This window comes from Tripterygium wilfordii, chromosome 7, assembly GCF_013401445.1.
Source record: "Tripterygium wilfordii isolate XIE 37 chromosome 7, ASM1340144v1, whole genome shotgun sequence".
Lineage (NCBI taxonomy): Eukaryota > Viridiplantae > Streptophyta > Magnoliopsida > Celastrales > Celastraceae > Tripterygium > Tripterygium wilfordii.
Window position 1 is genome coordinate 6,341,538 of NC_052238.1, and position 21,404 is coordinate 6,362,941.

Consider the following 21,404-nt stretch of genomic DNA (forward strand, 5'->3'; position numbering starts at 1 on the left):
TCGATATAGTATTATTCTCTGCTTTCAATATATGGGTTGTATGTGGTCTGGGGGTATGATTGGTTTGCTTGCCGATGTTGAGTTTTGATATCTGATTTATGGCATTTGAGCTAGAGAGTCAATTTTGATGAAATTACAGAGTAGTACTTCACTCATGTATCAATGCAATCTGATCCTATTTCTTGTTGGTGTCTTAATGTTGATTGTACAATTATTGGGTTTCATATAGGGCAATAATCGGCACATGTAAGGCTGCTGTTTAAATCGGATTCGTCTGTTGGTTTATGCTTTGCTTTGTGTGGTTTGTGTTGACTGTGTGGTGCGTGCTGTTTGTGTTTGTGTGAGCAGAGTAATCTATGTGGACTGTATGGTATAAGAAGATGTATGTTGAGCTGGTTCACGATCCGTCAATCATATATTGTTTGCTGGTTGTTGGTTGCTGGTTGCTGGTTGCTGGCTGTAGATTATACTTGTGTTTGAATTGGTTTTGAGCTGATTCCATGGGCTGTGTGCTTAGGTGAGGCAAACTGAGGTATTCAAAGCCGAGACCCTAAGGTGTGGTGACTTCATGATGCACTGCATGTTTAATTATCCATAAGAGGGATATCTCACTTTGCTCACGTCTATCTACACAAGAAATTCCCGAATTTCTAGTTCTCTTCAGCACTTAAAAGGATACACGAATATGAAATTCAAGTGGAACAAAAGTGATATTTCAAAGGTTTCTATCCGGTATGAATAAAGAGTTACAATGTAATTCCAATTCGACAAAGGATTCTCACTAGTTTGTAACACTGATTCATTGATCAATGAATCTATTAAGAAACTGGTGTCTCACATCCTTACTTAGGCAATCACCTGCTTAATGCCAGGCACGACACCTAATGCCATACAAAGAAATAATACCTTTACAGGTGTCCTCTTCCATTTGAATCATTCTTTGGATCGAATTAAGTATGGGAATTCCATTGTTTTGCTTGCTGCTGGCTGGTGATGATTTATGATTGTGTTTGAGTCGATTTTTGTGCTAAGTTTGTTGTGAGGATTTCATGGTTTTATTTGCTATGTGATGGTTAATTCTTAACATGCTGGTTATGTTTGTATATGTCAAGTTGCTAGCATGTTGATTGATAATTTAATCTATGAATTTTCGATCCAAATTTGGTTTGAAATACCATGCTATGTACAGCTCAAAAATTGTGTTTGTGTGTGCTAATCTTTTAATATGGTTTTGGTTTGATAAAATTGTGTTTGTGTTTGTTTGGTTGGATGAGGACCGCGCTGGACTTTCGTTTGGGACCGGAGAATTCATTTGAAGATTGGACTGGGTTTGAGCCACACACGGGCTCTGTGGGCCACAATTTGTATTTTTAATATTTGTTACTTGTATATATTTTATCTTGTTTTTATATATCTTTGTAAAGGCAAATATGTAATAGGGTAGTGAAAATAATGGAAATGTAGTGTAGAGTAGTGTAATTTATATTTATGCATATTCTTAACATGATTAGTATGCATGTTTAGAGGTTTAGTTTTGCCAATCTATCAATTCAATAATCATGTCTTTACCAACTTTTCACATAAGCAAATTAATGGATACTACATTAAAGTTAATTAGGAGGAGGACTTGATGACATTTAGCTCCTGCCTAGACTTTAATTGTGTTATCCTTATTTAAACAAAATGTAAATGGTAATTTAACTTATTAGATACCTAAATTAAAGTTCATTAGGAGGAGGACTTGATGACATTCAGCTCCTGCTTAGGCTTTAATTATGTTATCTTTTCAAATTAAAGTGTCATTTGTACTTCTAAACACAATGATAAATTAATTTACTAGATACCTAAATTAAAGTTCATTAGGAGGAGGACTTGAAGACATTCAGCTCCTGCCTAGGCTTTAATTATGTTATCTCTTCAAATTAAGGTATCATTTGTACTCGAAAACATAATGGTAACTAAATTGAAGTTAATTAGGAGGAGGACTTGATGACATTCAGCTTTTGCCTATGCTTTAATTATGTTATCTTTTCAAATCAAAATATCATCTATATTGGACAAATAACTTTTCAAGAAAAAGCACATAGATCAATCTAGGTAACCTTTTAGGGAGTTGTGGGGTGCCTAACACCTTCCCCACACTCAATAGACCCCCTTACCCATTTTGTGGTTCGTAGACCATTTTTTTAGTGTCCAATTGCACTTAAATCAATTGGTGGCAACTCTAAATCATTTTTCATCCTTTCATCGCCGGTCCGCGTCGTGACCCCGGTTGCGACAGAACCCATATTTTCCTATTGCTTAGTTCCTAGATCATCATCAATTATGAATAAGTTGAGACTTGGAGTGGAAGCAAAAATTTATGGGACAGAAGTTGTTTCAACCCGACTTGTGCCTGACGATCCTTTTGAACACTACTGCATCAAGCTTGAAGGTATTAGCATCGGAGAAAATAGAACAAGTACAAAACTACTCCCAATTAATGTCATGATAGATTCCTGAACAGTTCTTACAATCTTACACACAAGCTTTTACAATGATCTCAAAGCTCTTGTAGAAAATGTGATTCATGATAGCCCAGTACTAAATCCACCGGAACAATATAATTTGTGCTATGATGTAGAATCCATAAACCTTGACGACATTCCAGAAATGATTTTCCATTTTACCAGTGCAGACCTTCGTCTAACATATGAAGATGCATTTACAACGTATGAAGATAGTTTGATTTGTAGGACAATAGTCCCAAATGATCATCTTTCCATTCTCGGGAGTTTGGCACAAGTGGACTTGGAAGTGGAAATTGACCTCCAAAATAGTCAAGTCTCCTTCTCTCAAGCAAATTGCAGCGCATTTTGATTTTAGCTTGCTTGTTCTATCACTCGATGATTATCCATAAATATATATATATAGATGTAACCTGGTATCATGCTACTACTTTTCTGAATCTCACATATGTACCTGATAAGCATTGAGCGATATAACAAGTGGAGGGAGTTGAATGCAGTAGCGGACTCTCTTGCAAAACAAGGTGTGTCCAGGAAAGATCTTTTCATTGCTTGGCTTGGTGACAATGATCCTCCAACTGGGATGGAAGTTGCTTTTTCCCTGCCTCCCTGTGGTTGTTTGATCTGGTTTGCTGGAGGGAGGTGGTTTTCAGGTGTTTTCCCAACTGTTGTTTTTGGCTTAGGCTTGTTTTGGTTGTAACAACATGAATAATATTCAGTCACAGTAAAAGGTCGGCCCCATTAGCCGACCCTACCCCACAATCACCTCTCAAAGATACTCTTTTATCCTGTCTTACTTTGACAGATGACGCTATTTGCAATGTGACAGACTCACCGTTATCTCTTTCTAACAGTTCTATCACTCAATATGAACTCGTAAGAAAGGCCGCAGCGCGTTTACATGGTCGAGCTACCTTTTTCCACTCATCTATCAGTAATAAGAAACTTCTCTCGTTACTTACACTAATTGAAGCAGAATATGTCATGAAGATTTATGCCGACTCTCCACCAATTGAAGTCCTTGCTATTGTAGACACGGGAAGTACTCATGTATGGATACAATGCTCTTCTGATCATAATTACAACCGTAGAGACACAAATTTCTTCAATGCATCAAGTTCCTCCACCTATATATGGAAGTGTGCTTTACGTCACAAAATTCTGCAAGAACCTGTGAGAAAAGAAGAATGGATACTTAAATCATTACGAATACAAACATTCTTATTGGGATGATTAATATACGTTGGGAGTCTTGAGTAACGATACCTTCTGCATAAATTCCTCCAATGATGAATAAATTGAACCCAAATTCTCATACGGTTTACTTCCTCGATCATCAACAACCACTAGTAAGCTTAGATTCGGAACAGGAGCAATGATTTCTGGAACAAGAATTGTTTCAACACAACTTGTACTCCAATATCCTCCTTAACACTATTACCTTAGTCTGGAAAGGATCAGCATTAAGAATAAGATGACTAACATAAGCCAAAGCACGAGCCAAAATTCAGCAAATAGCCAAATATCATGATAGATTCTCATAGTGTTGCATTCTCTTTGGTCTATTGTCCAACAAGTTTTTGCCGGCAATCCAATAGAAAACCCCCTAAAGCCATATGAATTGTGCTATAAAATGCATCTAGATGACCTCCCAGTAATAGTATTTCATTTTCCAAGTGCAAGCCTTCATTTACAACCCAAAAATACATTTGGGAGATTTCTTAATGTTGTTTGTATGGTAATAGTATCAAGTGATTTTCTTTCGGTTTTCGAGAGTATGGCACAACTGAATTTTCATGTGGAGTTCGACCTCCAGAATAAGCTAGTGTGTTTTGCTGAAGCAGATTGCACCTCACTTTGAATGTTTGTTGGGTTCATCAAAATGCAACAAAGTATCAAAGAATTTTCCACCCTCGTAAATGGTACCTGAAAGACCAGAGGTAGACCTTGAGAGACCACAAGCATTGTGAAGTCAGAAAAACATTTAAAAAAAAAAAAGCCTTCGGATATGAAAGAGTGAAAACAAGGGAATTGTGAAGTTGAATTATACAAAAGCCGAAGCAAGAAATGTGTATTTCATGTTTTTTGCAGAAGAAACAAAGACATTATAAGGCGATTATGGCTTTGCACTACCCATTCAATAATGCCAGTAATAGCATCCACTGGCATAAACATAAAAGGAGTGAACTACATTGCTTTTTGAAAAATATCATCGATCAAGCGGGCTTAGGCAAATCCAGAAACACTAAAGGACTGGACTACATTGCTTTTTGAAAAAATATCATGTATTAAGCAGGTTTAGGCAAATCCAGAAACAGGTAGGTTTTTGTTGCTGGATATTGAGCATTGTTGTACGACATGCATCATATGCTCTTCATTTAGGTTTTTCCTTGTAGTTGTAGGACATACTTCATTTCTTGCCCTGTCTTCAAACCAAGTATTCTAAGTTCTACCTCAAATCACTACCAAGGTCTTCATTTGGAGTCTCAAGGCAGAACCATGTGATTCTTCAATACCCCACCAATCCCAAATCTCTCTTCGCCACTTATTCTCTGCTCTCTTCATTTATTCGAATCCATACCTAATATAGTTTGTCTCAAGAGTGTCTGCAATCTAAAGGACATATACCTCTGCATCAATATTCTGGTCCACTCTTTCATTTCCAATCTTTAGCTGGTCCTGCATTGGCTTCTATTGAAACAGGTAGGGAATACTGTTTGTCAACCAAACTGACAGAGGTACTATTTTTCAGCCCCAGATTTCTATTAATAGTTTGAAAGACAAACCCATGTCAGAGTTTATTGACCTCCTATGTCCTAATGACCCAGCGGCCAATAAATCCAAATTCAACAAGATTTTCCACATTCATCCCTTCCATCTATATATACACCCATAAACTTGGTTCACTGCCAACAAAATTTCTCACATCTCTACATTAGTATCTTTGCTTTGAACAACAAATACTCAGAAAGTTAACTTTTCTTGGATCCTTACTAAAGGGAAACCAAAAGGAAATCATGGGTATTCGTTTTCCTTCAGTTCTTACCAAGCAAATTCTGCGGCGATCTTCAACATCTATGGATGTGCCCAGAGGATTCTTAGCAGTATATGTGGGGGAGACTGAGAAGAAGAGATTTGTGGTTCCAGTATCCTATCTCAACGAGCCTTCCTTCCAGGAATTGCTTACTAAAGCTGAAGAAGAATTTGGTTTTGATCATCCAATGGGTGGCTTGACAATTCCCTGTAGAGAAGACATTTTCATTTGTGTTACTTCTCTAATAAACAGATCATGAAAGCATGAATATTAATCTCTAGAGACAATTTTTTATAGAAGGAAGTAAATGTAAATGATTTTTTTCCTCTTCGAGCAGATGAGGTTTTTTCCATTAAGAAGTTATTTTGTACAATGTTCCACATTGGAAGTAAAACTTCTTTTTTCCTTTGACAATTTCAGTTCTCTCAATTTCTTTCCCCTGAATATTCTCAACTAGATTAGACTTTCAGGGCATTGATTCTAAAACATTTGTATAACCTAAAATTGGCCGAAATGATAAAGAACTCCTAGTCATGCAGGGAAAATTACCATAAATCCTTAACTCAATATTGAGTATTAAACCAGTAATTCCATCCACCAAGACCCAGCCGTTATAGCCAATCGTAGTCATAATTATAGTTACTTATATCCTCGGCTACAGCCACCATTGCGTTAGCTACCATTATGAGAAGATGTTGAATGGTGCCTAAAAAAGAGCTTATTCATTAAAAGGGATGTAAAGTAAGGACTATGGTACTAATTCTTGTCGGCTACATTCAGATGAGATGCCATCAAATTCTTCCTCTAGCTTTTTTACTATTTTCCTATTCCCACTCAGCTAGGTATCATACCTACAACTTTCATCTGGGTTGTTATGCGGCTTATGCCTACCATTAAAAGCATACTTTAAATTACTTGTCTCAACCATGTTCAAAATCCAATGGTCAGTGAGGTTTGCCTCTATAAATATTCGGTATCCAACCATGCCCAAAATCTTTACCAGTCATTTACTGGTTTTACTTTGGAATTAGTAGGGAATCCTTGTTTGTCGACAGACAGACACAGACAGTTTGAGTTTTCAACCTCATATTCTCTGTTAACTATTTTGGAAGACAGAAACATGTGATTGATACTCATAACTCATATTGGCCTATTGAGCAGAGGTCAGCCATTTGAATAAATCCAGTTGGGGTCCCAAATTGCTTGTCCTCTTGGAAGTGTTTGGCGATATTGTGTTCAAACAAGTTTCCTAGCTCAATCACTACTAAGAGTTTGAAGGCAGAACCATGTGATCCTTCAGTTGCTTACGCCCCTATGAATATGAAACCTCACATGCCCAACTACCAAGGCCTTTCGAAACAAGTCAATAAGTCTCCATCAACATTTTGTCTGTGCAGTCTTCAAGTATTTGCAAGTATACCTAAAAGAGTTGTCTCAAGAGTGTCTACAATTCAAAGGTCACATAGCTCTGCATCCACATGGCCCATTGTTTGGTTTTCAATCTTTAGCTGGTCCTGAATTTGCTTCTGTTGAAATTGTAGGGGATAGTGTTTGCCAACCAAACTGAGTAACTGACAAGGTAATATTTTTTGGCCCCAGCTTTCTGTTTTAGTTTGAAGGAAAAAGCCATGTGATACTGTATCAATCTATGTCCTAATGAGAAGGTCACAGCAGCAGATGATTTTTTGCCACTCAATCCAAATTTAAGAAGATTTGCTACATTGAACCATTCATCTATATATACACCAAAGTACTTGGTTCAACATAAATTTTCACAATCTCTCTATTAATATCTTTTCCTTGAACACTAAACAGTCAAAAAGTTATTGTCTTGACTTTTTCTCTCAAGAAACCCAAAAGAAATCATGGGTATTCGATTTCCTACCATTCTGGCTAAGAAAATTCTGAGGCGATCTTCGACATCTATAGATGTATCCAAAGGGTTCTTAGCAGTATATGTTGGGGAGACAGAGAAGAAGAGATTTGTGGTACCTGTATCGTATATCAACCAGCCTTCATTCCAGGAATTGCTAAGCAAAGCTGAAGAAGAGTTTGGTTTTGATCATCCAATGGGTGGTTTGACAATTCCCTGTGGAGAAGACACTTTCATTAGTGTTACTTCCCGGATAAACAGATTATGAAGTTATCAAAACAAAGCTTCATAGACAATTTTGTATAGCAGGCAGTTCATGTAAATTGTAATTCTCGTTAAGCAGATGAGATTTTTCTCGTGCGAAGGAATTTTCTATAACATCCCGTATATCAAGAGTAAACCTTGCTTTTCCTCTCATAACTAGTTCCATGCTCGCGCTTCGCGCGGTCCATAATTAATTTGAAAAATGTAGATTTTTGATAATTTTTCGATACTTTGTTATCATGATAAACAACAGAGCTTGAATTATAAAAAATGGAGATAATTGTGAGATGAACCTTTTAAAAAATTTTAAAAGGTTTTAAAAGGTTTTTAAAAGTAACAAAGTTTGAAGTGCAATTCACTTCACAAATATTTTAATTATAATGCGACTACATTCAGTAGCAAGATAATAACATTGATAAATATAACATCACATTATTGAATTGAATTGTAACATATGGTTGATCACATGAGACGAAAAAGACATGATGATTGAAAGCGTTTTTTAATACAACTTCAATTTAATTTAATTTAATTTTTTTACATGTGGCAAGAGTTTGATCCATACAGAAGCAAATGTGGCAGCTTCTAAAGCACTTTAGTATTTTGTAATACACTTATCTTAATTATATGATTATGATTATGATTGTTGAATTGCTTAGCCGTAACTTTTCATTATTTTACTTTTTTAATTATTTTTTGTTGTTCCTATTAGTATTTATGCACATTTAATTGGTGTTTGACCGTTACTTTTCATTATTTTACATCTTTTATCACTTTTTGTTGTTCCTAAAGTATTTATGGACATTTAATTGGTTATCATTGAAATAACATTGATTTTCCAATAATTAACATCTTTAATATTTTGTTTATTTAATTTTTTAACATCTTTAATATTATGTTTATTTAATTTTTGGTGGGTCTTTATTATTAGTATTGATGGTTTTCCTATAATTAAGGGGAAGTTTTTTACCCCTCTTTTAGCTATTCTCCACAATTCAAGGGGAGGCATCCTTGAGACCTCCATTATATATATATATAAACTAGTTGCATGCTCGCGCTTCGCGCGATACATAATTAATTTAAAAAATAAATATTTTTGATAATTTTTCGATACTTTAATACCATAATGAATAACAAATCTTGAATTATAGAAAATGAAAATAATTATGAAATGAACAAATAACTACAATACATTTTTCTCAATATGTTAATAAATAATTTTCTAAGAATGAACGAAAAATTTGATGCATAAAGAAAAAATATGCTCAGAGTTTAACAATTATTTTTTACGTTGGTTTTTTTAACAAAGTTGTAAAATAACTAAAAACATCTCATAAATTATAAATTCTATAGAAAATATAACGCACCTTCTTTATCTCCTAATTTTTACATCTCATTTATTATTGCTTTTTATGTCAGCAAGGCACAATTTTTCATACTATGTCAATAAGCATATATAATATATAATTTGTTGTACTATGTATCTCACATTTGATTAAATTCTTCATTTGTATGATCATCCACTAAGGGATTATCTTATACGGGATCATTGGGATCATCCTCTACGAAATCTTCTAAAAATGCATCCTAAACTGGATCTTTGCCATCATCATTGGTTGTTGTTTGACAACTAATTCCATGATTTGTAACTAATTCCATGATTTGTAGGGACATATCGTTAGGAATTTTGTTGAAATTGTTCATTTTTCCCATGAAGTTTTTGTAGTATGTCTTAGAACTTTATTGTGATATTATATGTTTTTGTGTGTTATTTTAAATTTATATTGTGAATATGTTTCATTTAAGCTTTTATCTTTTTTGTTTTTATATGCAATTAATAGGTGATAATTGATATGACTATTTGTTGTATTATTAAATATCATTTTAAAATTATTTGTATATTATTAATTGTATGTGCTTGTGGGTCTTAAAGTTATTTAATATATTTAATTTTTTCTTTTGTTTTTTGTGTAGGTTCTTTTAGAGGCATCCACGTGGCACTAAGGAGAAGCCTTTTGGATCCTCCATTATATATATATATAGATTGATTGATTGATGATGATAAATTGATGACTCAATTGCTTTCTCCTACGCTATTCTCATCTAGATTAGACTTGCACTACGTTAACTCTGATTTAAAACAGTGGAATATCTAATTCTATTGATTAGAACAATAGAATAGCTAAATTCATTGTTTAAAATCAGTGAAATAAATAAATTATTTGATTAAAATCAATGGATTGGCCACATCAACAAGCGGCTTATGCACAACCAACTAACAATAATCAACACAAGAAAACTTGGTGAAAATCCGAATCAAACTCGGCATCATAATTTGTTTTACCAATGAAAGACAAATCAGGGGAAGCTCAGTGACAGCAACTTTGTCATACTCAAGCAGACACCAATGCGATATGTGCATAGAAGATATATGGAAAATGAAATAGAAAGGAACAAGAAGGGGAGAATAAACAGCATAAAATAAGTCACTGCTACTTACGATCACGCAAGATTCCAAGTCCAAATACAGTAGCCTTGGACTGCTTTCTGCAAGCAGTGCCAATACGACATCATTAATCACTGGTCTTTGAGCTTGCAAACTCTAAATTTTTCAACAAAAACTAGGATTAGAAACATAAACACATGATTAATAGACCACAACTCATAAGCCCATGACTCAAAAACCAGTACATATATCCAATATGATCCCAAACAATCTCCAAATAAATTTGAGCTTCCACCACAAGAAATAATTTGTGGAAAAACTACATGTATCCCAGGAATCAAGGCTCGATCGAGACAACATGAATAATATTCAGAGTCTTACATCTTCTTTGCGTGTTAGAATTGATTAGAAATAGATAACTTCCACTTAATAAGATTAAACATCACGATCTGTACGTGTTACATATACCCCATACAACTTATATGACATTTCATTCCTTCTTCTCTTTGGCTTTTCAGTCACTTTACAATAAATCAATTGATCTTTATTCTTTTATCAGCTCGTTCAATGTTTTGATTCAATCTCTAGCTGAAGGCAAAGGAAATCGTTTCAGCATCGATCTTATTCATCTAGATTCACCGTTATCCCCACTTTATAATAGTTCTACTACTAAATCCGAACTCTTAAGAAAGGCCGCGTCGTCTTCATTTAGACGAGCTCCTTTCTTCCACTCATCTCTTCATTACTCACTCTAATTAGAGCAGAAATATATGTCATGAAGATTTATGTTGGCTCTCCACCAAGTGAAGTCCTTACTATTGCAAACACGGGAAGTAATCTTGTATCTGTATGGATCATACTTCATTGGGGTATTGCCTTGTAGGACATACTTCATTTATTGCCTTGTGTTCAAACCATGTATTCCAACTCAAATCACAACCAAGTTCCTGAAGGGCAGGACCATGTGATTCTTCAATACACCGCCATTCCCAAATCTCTCTTCGCCACTTATTCTCTGCTCTCTTCATTTATTCAAATCCATACCTAATATAGTTTGTCTCAAGAGTGTCTGCAATCCAAAGGTCATATGGATCTGCATCAATAATATGGTCCATTCTTTCATTTTCAATCCTTAGCTGGTCCTGCATTGGCTTTTATTGAAACAATGTAGGGAATAGTACTGTTTGTCAACCAAACTAACATAGGTACTATTTTTCAGCTCCAGATTTCTGTTAATAGTTTGAAAGACAAAGCCATGTGAGACTTTATTGACCTGCTATGTCCTAAGAACCCAGTAGCCAATAAATCCAAATTCAACGAGATTTTCCACATTCATCCCTTCCATCTATATATACACCCATAAACTTGGTTCACTCCCAACAAAATTTCTCACATCTCTACATTAATTAGCATCTTTGCTTTGAACAAAAAATACTCAGAAAGTTCACTTTTCTTGGATCCTTACCAAAGGGAAACCAAAAGGAAATCATGGGTATTCGTTTTCCTTCAGTTCTTACCAAGCAAATTCTACGGCGATCTTCAACATCTATGGATGTGCCCAGAGGATTCTTAGCAGTATATGTGGGGGAGACTGAGAAGAAGAGATTTGTGGTTCCAGTATCCTATCTCAACGAGCCTTCCTTCCAAGAATTGCTTACTAAAGCTGAAGAAGAATTTGGTTTTGATCATCCAATGGGTGGTTTGACAATTCCCTGTAGAGAAGACATTTTCATTTGTGTTACTTCTCTAATAAACAGATCATGAAAGCATGAAAATTAATCTCTAGAGACAATTTTGTATAGAAGGAAGTAAATGTAAATAATTTTTTTGCCTCTTCGAGCAGATGAGGTTTTTTCCATTAAGAAGTTATTTTGTACAATGTTCCACATTGGAAGTAAAACTTGTTTTTTCGCCATGACAATGCCAGTTGCTCTCAATTTCTTTTTCCCCTCAATATTCGAAACAATATTAGATCTTGCAGGGCATTGATTCTAAAACAGTTGTAATTTAACCTAAAATTGGCCAAAATGATAAAAGAACTCCTTCTAGTCATGCATGCAGGGAAGATTACGATAAATCCTTTAAGAAAATCCTCAAAAACTAAATATTGAGTAATAAACAAGTAATTCCATCCACCAAGATAGATCCAGCCATTATATCCAATCCTAGCCATAATTATAATTACTGAGATCCTCGGCTACAGCCACCATTGCGTTAGCTACCAATATGAGAAGATTTTGAATGCTGCCTAGGAAAAAGCTTACTCCTTGAAGGGATATATCAATCTGTGTAATCATCTTCTACCGATACTGAATTCATGCTGCCTACTTTGTCAATACACAATAAGAACAGCCCTCAGTCACTACTCCTTTAACAGACCCATACCGACATTAAAATGCCTAGATATAATTAGTTATGTCTTATATCTCCCTAAATCTCCACTTGTCCCTCAAAATCCAAGGGTTTGGTACAGTTGCATAATCCTTGCAGTATTCTTGTTAGACAAAGATTCATTCGGAATTGCTTTTTAGTACATGCCTCCGCTTAGCCCTTGCAGTTTCCAACGCATTTTGAAATGGTTAACTTCTACGTACACCATAAAGAACTCCTCGTATGCATGTAGAGAACATTGCCATAAATCCTTTATGAAACTCATTAAAATATTCATATTGAGCTCTAAACCACTAATTGCATCTACTAATCCCTGTTAATGGCAGTCCAAGTCATAATTGAAGTTATTTTGAGCCAGGTCGACAACCACCTTTAAATTGGCAACCAATATGAGAAAATGTTGAATGGTGCCTACTAGAGTTTGCATATTGAAAGCATTGAAGAGATAGGACTATTGAAGTAATTTTTGTCGGCTACATTAAAAATGAGATTCCATCAAATTCTACCTCTAGTTCTTTTCTTCTTCGTTTCCCTTACTCAGTTGGGGTTTGTAGGGAACCTTTGTTTGTCAACAAACAGATATAAATTGATTTTTCAACCACATATTCTCTGCTAACTTGTTTGGAAGACAGAACCATGTGATACTCATAGTCATAGACATAACCATGTGATACTCATATTTTGCCTGTTGAGCATGTCCCAGCAAATGATCCTTCGCCACTCAATCCACATTCAAGAAGATAATACTATATACCAGTTCATCTATATATATATATAGGATACACATAGTTGGTTTACAAACTAAGCCAAGTCTTCGCATTCTGAATTGAAAGCTTTATTCAAACCATCCGCTATCGGAGTTCTCTTCATCAACAAAGATATACAAAGAAAGAGAGATGGGTTTCCGGCTACCTGGTGTTCTTGCTAAGCAGATTCTTCTACGACGGTCTTCCTCATCTATGGATCTACCAAAAGGGTTCCTAGCTATATATGTTGGGTCAGAGACACAGAAGAAGAGATTTGTGGTTCCAGTATCCTATTTGAAGCATCCTTCATTTCAAGATTTGTTAAGTAAATCTGAAGAAGAGTTTGGTTATGATCATCCAATGGGTGGTTTGACAATTCCTTGCACAGAAGACATTTTCATGGATGTCACTTCTCGCTTAAGCATATTGTAGAGGCTCTTAAGCTTAACTTCATGACAACACACAATTTTATATAGCATTAATTGCCATTTTAGAGATGTAGATTTGTGTAACATAAAAGTATAAACAGAAATTAGTAGCTTGTTGTATTTTCCTCTCAGAATTAAATTTATGCTTCAAGTGTCAAAAAGTCACTCTTAGAAAGAAATTGGATTTACATATCAAGAAACCAGAATGGCCGATTTCAACCTTAAATCACCGATCGTCTTATTACAATCACGAGACAAAGATAACAACCCAATCAATGATAATTCTTTTTCGGACCCGTATAGCATTCATTGCACTTTATCAAGCACAGACAATGCAATTGGTAATCAATATATTTAACCTAAAACAAACAAAAATTACTAAACAACCAATACAATGTGTGATCATTATAGAGAGTGGAAACAAACCTTGCGGTTGCGGTCGCCTCCATCGAAGCAAGCTTTCACGAGTGATATCCATTCCCATGAATCCACCATTAACAACTTCTACAAGTGACAAACTATTCGTTCTATGAATGGGGTAGTGTGATTGATTGCTCATAATTTATGAAGTATATTGTTTTCCATGTAATTGAAGTTTGAGAAATTTTATGTGTACACCACTAAATTTTTACTATCCTTAGATGGAAATTTCTCAATAAAAGATCAACCAATAAAAGACGAACCACATTAGGACGACCCCAAACCACAATGACCCCCCTTAGAGATACTCTTTTTTACTTTTAAGAGCTTAGGACCCTTTTTTACTTCTCCTTAAAAGATGACGAAGTTGCATTGTTGATTCTAAAATCTTGCATGAATGGGGATTTCAATTCTCAAGTTTCATGCTACGGGCTTGAAAGTTGTGAATTGGTATCGTCCAGTGGTAGGGCGGTTCAAGTTAAGGGTGTGTTTAAGTTGGTAGTCCAAGGGATTTGGAAAAAGTGGAGACGTCATTAAAGATTCAAGTCCGTTTGGTTTGTTTTCTGTTTTTTTTTTTTTTCATTTCATTTCATGTTTTTGTTTTCCATTTTTATTTTCTATTTTTGTTTTCTAAATAACAAAAAGTGTGTTTGAAAAATACTAAAAAATTATTTTCTAAAATGTAAAATAGAAAAAACATACTTAATTTATAAATAAGAAAACCACCATTAAAGTTCTCCTCGATCTCTTGCTTACTCAAACCCCAAACTCTATTCTCACCCCCATCAATCCCAGGCAAAAATATACATTTCGTCACTGAATTATATCTCAGGTTTCAATTTCGTCCCTAAACTTTTTCTTTTGTCTTAACATCGTCCTTGAACTATCCAAAAATTTCCCGTTTGTACTCAAATCATTCCGGTAACATGAAAAACATACTTGGCAAATTTTTTACAACTAGCAAAGCCATCTAGACTTTTGTTACACGCTGGCTTCCAAGTAAGCATTAGGACTATAAGATAAAACCCTAGCTCAAATTCACGAATTGTGTTGTGCTCTTTTGCTCTCCATCAGACCTAGGTCAAAATCGTTCCAAGGAAGGCGCACGAGCTGCAATCACTGTTCATCTCTCAAATCTTATCAATATCTCTCTCAGGTATGTGTTTCCCATTGCGAAATAGGTTGTAGCTTTTGATTTCGGTGTTGTTGTCTTGTGGGTTGCAATTTTGACTACCATTGACGAAGTTGCAAACCCATTATAGGGTTTTTTCTGCCATTGATTTTGAAATGATAGTTTAAGGACAAAACGTTGTGATTTAACAAAGTTTGTCAATTGAGATTATTCCGGTATGCCAATTAGGTGCCACGTTGATTTTCTTCGGCATCAGTCAGACTTGAGGGACAAAACATATCCTTTTGAATAGTTCAAGGACGATTTTAAAACCAAAAAAAAAATTAGGGACGAAATTGAACTCTGGTGTATAGTTCAAGGACGAAATGTGTATTTTTGCCTCAATCCTAACAAAATACTCATCTCTCGAATAACTAATTGGCCCAAAAAGGTACATGAATGTTAAGTTGATAAGCAAAGTTTTCATCTTCATGAAAGCTCTGATGAGGATTATGAGATTAAACCAGTCTTATGAGTGAAAATGTATCAGTTGCAGAGAAGCTTACCATAAGTTGAGAAAGCACATGGGATGTGAGTATCTCCAAAGAAGGTGGACTCATTAGAGATTCTAATGGTTTTTTCATGGCTACCTTTAGCTCTTCTGATTCACATGGAACTAATAAATTCGCTGAGTTGCATGCCAATCATGATGGTTTAATTAAGGCTTTGGGTGGATATGGGTATTCTCGCAAAAGTTGACATTGAAGGAGACTCAATGGTGATTATTCAATGTGTTGTAATCCTGAACTTGTACTCAATGACGGCTAGCTATGGCTTTATTGGAATGAAATCATGCGGCTTATTGAAAAATTTTATGCATTTAATTTACAATGCATGACGATAGTTTGATTTGTATGTATGCTATTAAAAGTCTCAAATGATCATCTTTCCATTCTCAACAGTTTGGCACAAGTGGACTTCCAAGTGGAAATTAAATCGACCTCCAAAATAACCAAGTCTCTTTCGCTGAAGCAAATTGCAACGCATTTGTATTGTAGCTTACTTGAATTGGCAAAAACAAAATATTTCAGGATATATATATATAGATACAACCTGCTACCATGCACTACTTTTTTGAATCTCATATACAACAAGCGCAGTGTCTTGGCTATTTACTTGTATTCCAGGAATTAAGACTCGATCAACCACAACCCACAATGACCCCTCAGAGATACTCTTTTTATCTTGTCTTACATTGCTAGATGATGCACTTTGCGATGTGAAAACCGATTTGCTTACATAAGAAAACTCTTATGCCGTTTAATTAAGGAGGAAATTAAGGAGGATGTTAAGGAGGATATTAAGGAGGATATCAAGGAACATGTTAAGGAGGATATCAAGGAGGATATCAAGGAGAATATATTATTGATTCCATTACCTTAAATGCATGCATAAATTAGGCAATGTTTCTAGTTGTTTGCCATTGTTTAGGCTTGACTTAGTGCTTTCTTCTCCTATATATATCACTAACATAGATGTAAATGAACATACAATTTTCTCAACACCATACACAATTCTCTTTCTCTGTTTTCTATACATGGTATCGGAGCTTAGGCTTTCACCCTTCCTGTAAAACAACATCAACTGCAAATCATTATTCCACCTTGCCTCCGCACTCATGGCAAAGACCGACAACAATGACCCAGAAAAATCTGAGATAACCAAGATGCAAAACCATTGGCACGATGATCCAAGTGATCCTCTCTATCTTCACCACTCGGACCAACCTGGTCTTATCCTGGTGACCCAATCGCTGAATCAAGAGAACTATCCTCTTTGGAGTCATGCCATGCTCATGGCCCTTATTGCCAAGAACAAAGACGGTTTCATCGATGGAACCGTGACCAAACCTGTCACAGGATCCACGGCAGAGGTAAAGCAATGGACTCGTTGTGATCTTCTTGTCAAAGGATGGATCCTCAACACAGTAACCCCTGCAATCGGACAAAGCGTCATGTACAATGATAGTGCTCTTGCCGTCTGGAATGAACTAAAGGAACTACTCTCTACCACCAACAGTGTGTACCTTTTTCACATTGAGCAGGAAATCCATGATTGCTTGCAAGGCAACATGACCATTGGTGAATACTACACCAAGCTCAAAAGTCTCTGGGACAAACGAGATGCACTTTGTCCTCTACCACCTTGTAGTGGGGATATTGCCAAGACTCTACATCAATACCAACAGACACAACGTACCATCAAGTTCCTTATGGGACTCAATGAGGTTTATGCAGCAACACGTGGTCAAATTCTTCTCATGGATCCACTACCTCCTGCTAACAAAGTGTTCTCTCTTGTCAATCAAGACGAAAAACAACGAGTCATCTCCTCACAAGGTCTGGGTAAAGCACCAGAGGCAGCAGCTTTCACCGCTAGAGAAAGGTTCAATCATACAGGGAAAGCTCCTTTGTCCCACCTCTCCACTATCCGTTGCCATCGTTGCCACCTTACTGGTCACTCCACTGAAAACTGTCGGGCACACTTAAAATGTGACTACTGCGGACACAAAGGTCACACAATCGATATTTGCCGCAAGCTTAAGAGGGCCAACTCTCACGGTGATAAGAGTAATCATTTGAACACAAACTCTCATTCTCGTTCAAAGGCTTATCATGTAAGTTTTCAACCAGACAATACTGATAGCACACCACCTTCCTACAACCTCACGGCAGATCAATATCATGATCTCCTTGCTCTTATTGATCAAAACAAAGTAGGAAACATGGCTAGTCAAGTGAATGCGGCAACTACAATGAGCAACGTTTCAGGTAACACAGTTTGTGCAAACTCTCTTATTCCACATAAGGAATGGATTTTTGATACAGGTGCTACAGATCACATGGTCTGCTCATCCACTCTTATGACCACCAAGACACCAATTCGTAATCGTCATGTATACCTGCCCAATCATGCCATTGCTCCCATAACACATATAGGCACCATACGGTTTTCTGATAATCTTGTGCTCTATAATGTTTTATGTGTTCCATCATTCCGATTAAACTTAATTTCAGTAGCCAAATTAGCCAAAACATCCCTATGTTCTGCAATTTTTACTGATGTGTCTTGTATTGTTCAGGACCAACGATCGGGGGAGATGATTGGGATGGGAACTGAGCGCAATGGGCTTTATTACTTGGACGTTGCGAGGATATCTGGGTGTTATTCCGCCTCAACAATTACACCTTCCAACTCATCCCATTTATGGCACCAACGTTTAGGTCATTTATCTAACAAAAGCCTACGGGCCATATCTTTGTCTACCAAAAATATCCATTTTTGTTCAGTTGATGATTGTGCCATTTGTCCTCTTGCCAAACAAACTCGTAACTCTTTTCCATTGAGTTCTATTACTACGAAAGTTCCATTTGAATTAATTCATGTTGACATTTGGGGAGGATACCATATCCAATCACTCAATGGGGCAAAATACTTTCTTACAATTGTTGATGATTTTTCTCGTTGTACTTGGATTTATCTATTACATAGCAAATCCGATGCACGTGGATCTCTTCTTTCCTTCATAAACTATGTTGAAACACAGTTTTCTACTCGCGTCAAAGTCATTAGGAGTGACAATGGTCCTGAATTCTCCATGCATAATTTCTACTCTGAAAAAGGGATTATTGATAGTTATGATAATACCTATTGTTTTTGGTAGAAATATCCCCCTCTTAAGCTTTCTTTTGATAAATAATGAGTGTATTTATGTGTTGATTTGTATTTTGATAGGTTGATTGCGGTTTGGATGAAAAGCGACGGAAAAAGGGCTGAATTGAAGAAAATGTCCACCGACCTTCGTGTGTTCAAATAGTCATAACTTTCTGTCACGTTATTGGAATTGAGCGCAACAAAAGGCATTGGAAACTAGACATCTCAAGCTTTCCGTAGAATCTAAAATCATGCAAATCGGAGGTCATATGGAGAAGTTATGGTCATTTGAATCATGTGCCTAGGGGTAACGCGCCTAGGCGCACAAATTGTGCACGCCCAGGATCACTCCTGCACGCCCAGTCCAGAGAGTTGGACTTGAATTTTAAGTTGTGCACGCCTAGGCGTGAAAACAACGCGCCTAGGAGTGAAAAGCAATTTTCTGAGGTGTTTTAAGTCGCGATTTGTCCGAGCTACGGGAGACTTTAGACCTAGAACAGATTTCTGGAGAGCGAAAACAGAGGGGGAAGGTGATTCTTGGAGCTAGGAGGAGAGATTCTTCAACTCCACTTGAATCTACTCAACTCATTGGGTTTATTCATGCCTTTCTCATCTATTCTCTTGTGTTTTTCTCTCATTATGTGTAACTAAACCTCTTGTGCCAAGGCTAGGATGAAGCCTTGGGTTTGATGACTTTGTTTATGACTTGATTTACATACATATGAGTTGATTTGGGTATAAATCTTGTGTTTCTATATTTGATTGCAATTTCTTCATGCTTGTGGTGTTTGGCCAACACTTTAGGTTTTTGGATGAAATTGTTTGGAGAATTTGCTTAGACAATAATATGTCAAGTAGATTATGCTTCTTGAAACACTTGATTATGAATATGTCTCCCTTTAATTAGGTGACAATTTGTATGAATCCTAATCTCCATAGAACTTCATGAATTCCTATGCATGTTTAGACCAATAAGATGGCTAGAATGTACTTAGGAATATCCGACCTAGACCAATAAGATGGCTAGTAATCGATTTTAGGGAGATTTGGCTTAGGTGCGCTAAAACCGACTTAGGTACGGATTCGTTATGCCCGAATTAGCAAATATGTGTGTGAATTTGTGTCATTGCAAGTCATTTCCCAAGGGGGATTCCAAAGCCTTGGTGTTCAACTCATTTGCATTAGTTGCATCCCTATTCTAAGAAAATACCAAAAATACTTTGCTCTTTACTTGTCTTAGTTTAATTACCAACCCAAACAATCTTGAGTTGATCTTTACTTTGTTTGCATTGTACATACATACATACAAGTATACATTTGAATTAGACATAACTCCATCCCTGTGGATTCGACCCTTGCTTATCATTGTGCTGTAGTCGCCGACTAGTACACTTGCTAGTAAGGTTAATTTAGACCCAACAATTATGCATCAAACCACTTGTGTTTCCACCCCACAACAGAATGGAGTAGCCGAACGCAAGCACCGTCACCTTCTAAATGTTGCCCGCTCCTTACTTTTTCAAGCCAACCTTCCTAAATTTTTTTGGGGAGATTCCATCCTTACCGCTGCTTATCTCATCAATCGTACTCCCACTCCTGTTCTTAAAGTTAAAACTCCATACGAAATTCTCTTTCACAAAACACCTTCTTATGCACATTTACGTGTGTTTGGTTGTTTGTGTTTTGCCTCCACCCACCATACTCGTCCTACTAAATTTGATGCCCGTTCTATCCGTTGCCTATTCCTTGGATACCCATATGGTACCAAGGGATACCGCGTTTACAATCTCGAAACTGGTCAAATATTCATCTCTCGGGACGTTGTTTTTCATGAACAATTATTTCCCTACACTACTTCCGCTGCCACTCTTTCCCCTCCCCCCAATTTCACGTTGTTTCCCACTCCAATGGTCTCTATTGACCCATTACCGACACCTGCACCGAGTGCCATGCCCATTCCTTCAGACACACCTAACATTCCACCAAACACATCATTCCATAGTGACACCACTACCACACTTGACCCCATTATGTCTCCGCCACACCCTACTCCCACCTCCACACCCGCACCTCGGCTACGCAGCACAACCCATGCTCCCAGTTATCTTCAACACTACCATGTGGAGGTTTCATTGCCCACTCGGGATCCACCGTCATCGCCTCCATCATTGGCTGGACATACAGGTACTTCTCACCCTTTATCTCATGTTATATCCTATGATAACTTGTCTCCTTCCCACAGGGCCTTTGCCACATCCATCTCAGCCATCAAAACACCCACCACCTTTTCCCAAGCTGTCAAGGACCCCCAATGGCGCCATGCTATGGACCAAGAGCTTCAGGCTCTCCAAGAAAATGGTACGTGGTCCCTCCAACCACTGCCACCGCACAAGAAACCTGTTGGCTGCAAATGGGTTTACAAAATCAAATTCAATCCTGATGGCACGGTTGAACGTTACAAGGCACGGTT

At 36.7% G+C, this 21,404-nt stretch overlaps 3 protein-coding genes and 1 pseudogene across 3 annotated transcripts; all 4 read left to right on the plus strand.

The window, feature by feature from the left end:
- The first annotated feature begins 5,346 nt into the window (after positions 1–5,346).
- Positions 5,347–7,817, plus strand: LOC120002866 (annotated as a pseudogene).
- A 2,363-nt stretch (positions 7,818–10,180) lies between these two features.
- On the plus strand, positions 10,181–12,050 carry LOC120002865 (auxin-induced protein 15A-like). Its single transcript, XM_038851718.1, has one exon. It carries the CDS (start codon positions 11,613–11,615, stop codon positions 11,886–11,888), a length of 276 nt encoding a protein of 91 aa, XP_038707646.1. The 5' UTR covers positions 10,181–11,612; the 3' UTR covers positions 11,889–12,050.
- A 1,304-nt stretch (positions 12,051–13,354) lies between these two features.
- Positions 13,355–13,836, plus strand: LOC120002864 (auxin-induced protein 15A-like). Its single transcript, XM_038851716.1, has one exon. The coding sequence runs from the start codon at positions 13,412–13,414 to the stop codon at positions 13,691–13,693; it is 282 nt and encodes a 93-aa protein (XP_038707644.1). The 5' UTR covers positions 13,355–13,411; the 3' UTR covers positions 13,694–13,836.
- A 2,999-nt stretch (positions 13,837–16,835) lies between these two features.
- Positions 16,836–18,878, plus strand: LOC120002953. The gene is made up of 2 exons (XM_038851820.1): positions 16,836–18,051; positions 18,363–18,878. Exons 1-2 carry the CDS (start codon positions 16,899–16,901, stop codon positions 18,398–18,400), a joined length of 1,191 nt encoding a protein of 396 aa, XP_038707748.1. The 5' UTR covers positions 16,836–16,898; the 3' UTR covers positions 18,401–18,878.
- The last annotated feature ends 2,526 nt before the right edge of the window (positions 18,879–21,404 follow it).